This window comes from Ruditapes philippinarum, unplaced genomic scaffold (genome assembly GCF_026571515.1).
Source record: "Ruditapes philippinarum isolate M1 unplaced genomic scaffold, ASM2657151v2 ctg14757_1_1_1_1, whole genome shotgun sequence".
In the NCBI taxonomy this organism is placed as follows: domain Eukaryota; kingdom Metazoa; phylum Mollusca; class Bivalvia; order Venerida; family Veneridae; genus Ruditapes; species Ruditapes philippinarum.
In genome coordinates, this window is record NW_026860413.1 from 35,486 (window position 1) to 38,865 (window position 3,380).

The 3,380-nt window shown below is 30.7% G+C and overlaps 1 protein-coding gene across 1 annotated transcript; it reads right to left on the minus strand.

The window, feature by feature from the left end:
• Positions 1-450: 450 nt before the first annotated feature.
• On the minus strand, positions 451-2,138 carry LOC132759955 (leucine-rich repeat-containing G-protein coupled receptor 4-like; the record flags this gene model as incomplete). Its single annotated transcript, XM_060751831.1, has 1 exon — positions 451-2,138. A coding segment is annotated over one exon (1,365 nt), but the record flags the coding sequence as incomplete, so codon positions are not given.
• Between the last annotated feature and the right edge of the window lie 1,242 nt (positions 2,139-3,380).

A 3,380-nucleotide genomic window follows, 5' to 3' on the forward strand; every position in this document is an offset into this window, starting at 1 on the left:
ACAGATATTTTTCTTGCATACTCTATCACATATTAAGATGTTTTACCTCAATAATGTCATGTAAGTAATGTCATTTTCTTTTAATCTAAATTTTTACACATGCGTATTAATTTACAACTTCATTCACAACGGCAAAATGTAATAAACCTATGCACGCGGTTTCGTTCTGGAATGCGAAAAAATGAAGTACTTACGGAGCACGCAACTCACCAAACACACTTATGACAGATAAAATGTGCAACATAAGTGAATCCAAAGGTAACACCAGTGAAATATGCAAGAAAATTAAATTTGAAACATTCCTACGTCAGCAAATACATTTGTTATGTACTGTTACAAAGACTTTTTGGTTAACATACCCTCATATAAATTGCGCAACTATTTATACAATTCAATATCCACCAATACAACAAAATACAAAAAAAAACAAAAAAAACAGGAGAAAACAAAACTTATTTTTGAAACTTAATTGGCCTCCACCAAAACACAAATAATACGTCTTTGAACTTAAATTAAAATCTATTTTGCACACAGGTCTACAGTTTGTCATACATACATTCATAGTCACATTCATACAACACACAAAATAAGACAGTACATGCATTAAAGAAATTTGTGTATTATTATGTTTTTATGTCAAAAATCAAAAAATCATTTTTTACCTGTCAGACTATTTTTAACTTTACTGCATATCAAAAGAAAAGTAAAATATTTTTGTGTCTTATCGTCTCTCTTATTTTGTAAACATATAACATAACCAATACAATTGCTTATCATGAACAGTGCTGTAAAGAGGTCAAAATGAAACTTTGTATGTCAGTGCCAGACGATGAACATTGCACATTGAAGGAACGTACAGCTGTAACGTTCCAGTTCTTTAAGTAGGACATTTCACATGAGCATGGAATAGGAGGTATATCAAAATAACTCAACTGTGGAAGAGACATTACAGCAGCTGGGATAGTTTTAAGGTTTGTACCGGACAAATAGAGGGATGACAGCGCCTTGTTGTTTCTAAAAGCATTTGTCGATACGTATATAATGGGATTATTTAGCAAAATCAGCGTTTGTAGGCTTAAAAGACCACTTAGATCGTGATCTTCAACAGACACAATATCATTACGTCGTAAATCAAGATTACCTAGCCGTTTCATTTTGTTCAAGGCGTTAGGAATTCTCTTGAACCTATTTGAATCTAAGTCAATATGTGTCAAAATTGTATTTGACGGAATAATTTCTGATTCAATAATTTCAAGATTGTTTACGTAAAGATATAACGAAGTCACAGTCGGAAAAATATGAAACACATCAGGGAAATGCGTCAGCTTATTATTATCCAGATTCAAAGAAGTTAACTTACTTAATCTTCTCGTGCAGTGATCAAATAACGAAGTGGTATTTTTATCTAATTTAGAGAAATATTTTATAGTTAAAGTCTGCAAATTCAAGAGATGACATACGACATTCGGTACTTTGTCAAAGTATGAAGCATGTTGCATATCAAGACTTGTAAGAGAGTTTTCGAAACGTTGAAACGCTTCCGAATTTATATGTTGAAAATTTAAGTTATTAAGTGTAAGTGATTTTAATTCTTTGAACGAACTTAGTTCATCTGGCCAGGAAGCGAACTCGTTTAAATCTATGTTAAGTACTTCAAGTGTATTTTCGATTTGTGATTGGGTAGAGAAACCTAAGGCCTTGATAGGGTTATCTTGAATATACAATTCTTTAAGAGCTGGATGGTTATATAATGCCGCAGGAATACTCGTTAGGTTATTATTTTGCAGCCTCAATATTGTTGTTATATTTTCAACCCCACGAAACGCGTATCTATCAATGGAAGATATCTTATTATTATTTAGAGAAAAATCTATTTTTGTCGCATTCACTGCACTTAGGTTTTGGAAAGCATAGTTAGGTATAGTTGTCAGTTGGTTGCTATACAGATAAACAGTCAACGTTGACACATGTCTATCAGCTTTCTGAAAGTGTGGTGTTGCATTGAGACTCTTGCTCTCACAATGGATATAGGCGTATGAAGATCCTGACCCCGAACACGTGCAAGGCGCAGGTGCTAGACAACTATCACCTAACAGGAAGCTATCACAACATGACACCAGTGCTGCAAAACTGAAAATCTGAAATAATCAAAATTACATTTTTTTAAAAAAAATCTAAATATTGCAGTAATAAATTTATAATTGACAAATGTACGGAGATCCGTATTTATTTATTTTTCTTGCCTCTAAGTACTTTTAAGTCTGATTTATTTGATAAAAAACATTTACTTTACGGAGCGAATGTTTTGCAGTTTTGTTTCAATACAAGTGCCACTCTGATTGATATTACATCTTTCAGATTATTACGCTTTATGGTAAAATGTTGGTCTTCGATTCATTTTATCAGTTATCTTCCCACGAAACTGACGTTTTTGTACATTTGAAGGACATGTTATTTATGTATCTGCTTTTTGTGTTGTTAACTTCCTTTAAAGTAATTGTGCAAAATTAAAGAAAGATGGTTAAAAGCGGTTTTCTGATTCTCTTTTTTCCTTAAAAATATACAAATATATTCTTTAAATATTCTTTAAATATGCATATTTTGTATATTTTAAGCCTCTGTCATAACAAAAAAACAACTTAAAGATAGTTTTCGGCATTGAAGAAATTTTATTTGAATTTTTGTATTTTGACGAACAGTTAAATGAAAAACCTAAGCAATATGAAAAAGATCACTCCTTTTGTTAAATTATCTTTTACTTTGTACCTGCCCATGAAATAACCTAATTAAGCAAATAGAATTAAAGGAAAGAAAGGTATTACTATCAACAGCCATCATTTTGTTTAAATGTCTAAATAGACACTGAGGCAAATAATTTTAACCTATTACTTTGTTAATGTTATCGGAAATAGTGACTTAATACATTACATGTTACATTTACATTTATTAATCGGACTGATCTATTAATAAATTATTCGGTATCATGTTATTTAAGATGTCACCAAACTTAATTTTAACAAATGACCTTGATCTTTATCTAAAGAACTGTACTGAAACAGTTATATTCATACCATATCATTTCTCATTCAAAGAGTCAAAAATCATACTTATTATCGTCTCTTTAACTCTACCGGGACGGCAAAATGTTATTTTTTTGTTAATATCAAAACGAAAGTACGTATTATGAAAGAAATTCAAAGAATCCTACTTAAGCCTTATTCCGCTCAATATCTTTTTATTTTGTTTTGTTGTCATTTGTTATTCAAAATATATATCTAACAATGCTCCATGTCGACCTTTAATCACTCATCTTAAGATATAATGACAGGAATAATATTTTATTGCTCTGTAAATCATTACTATTTGGTTGATTTTTTAAA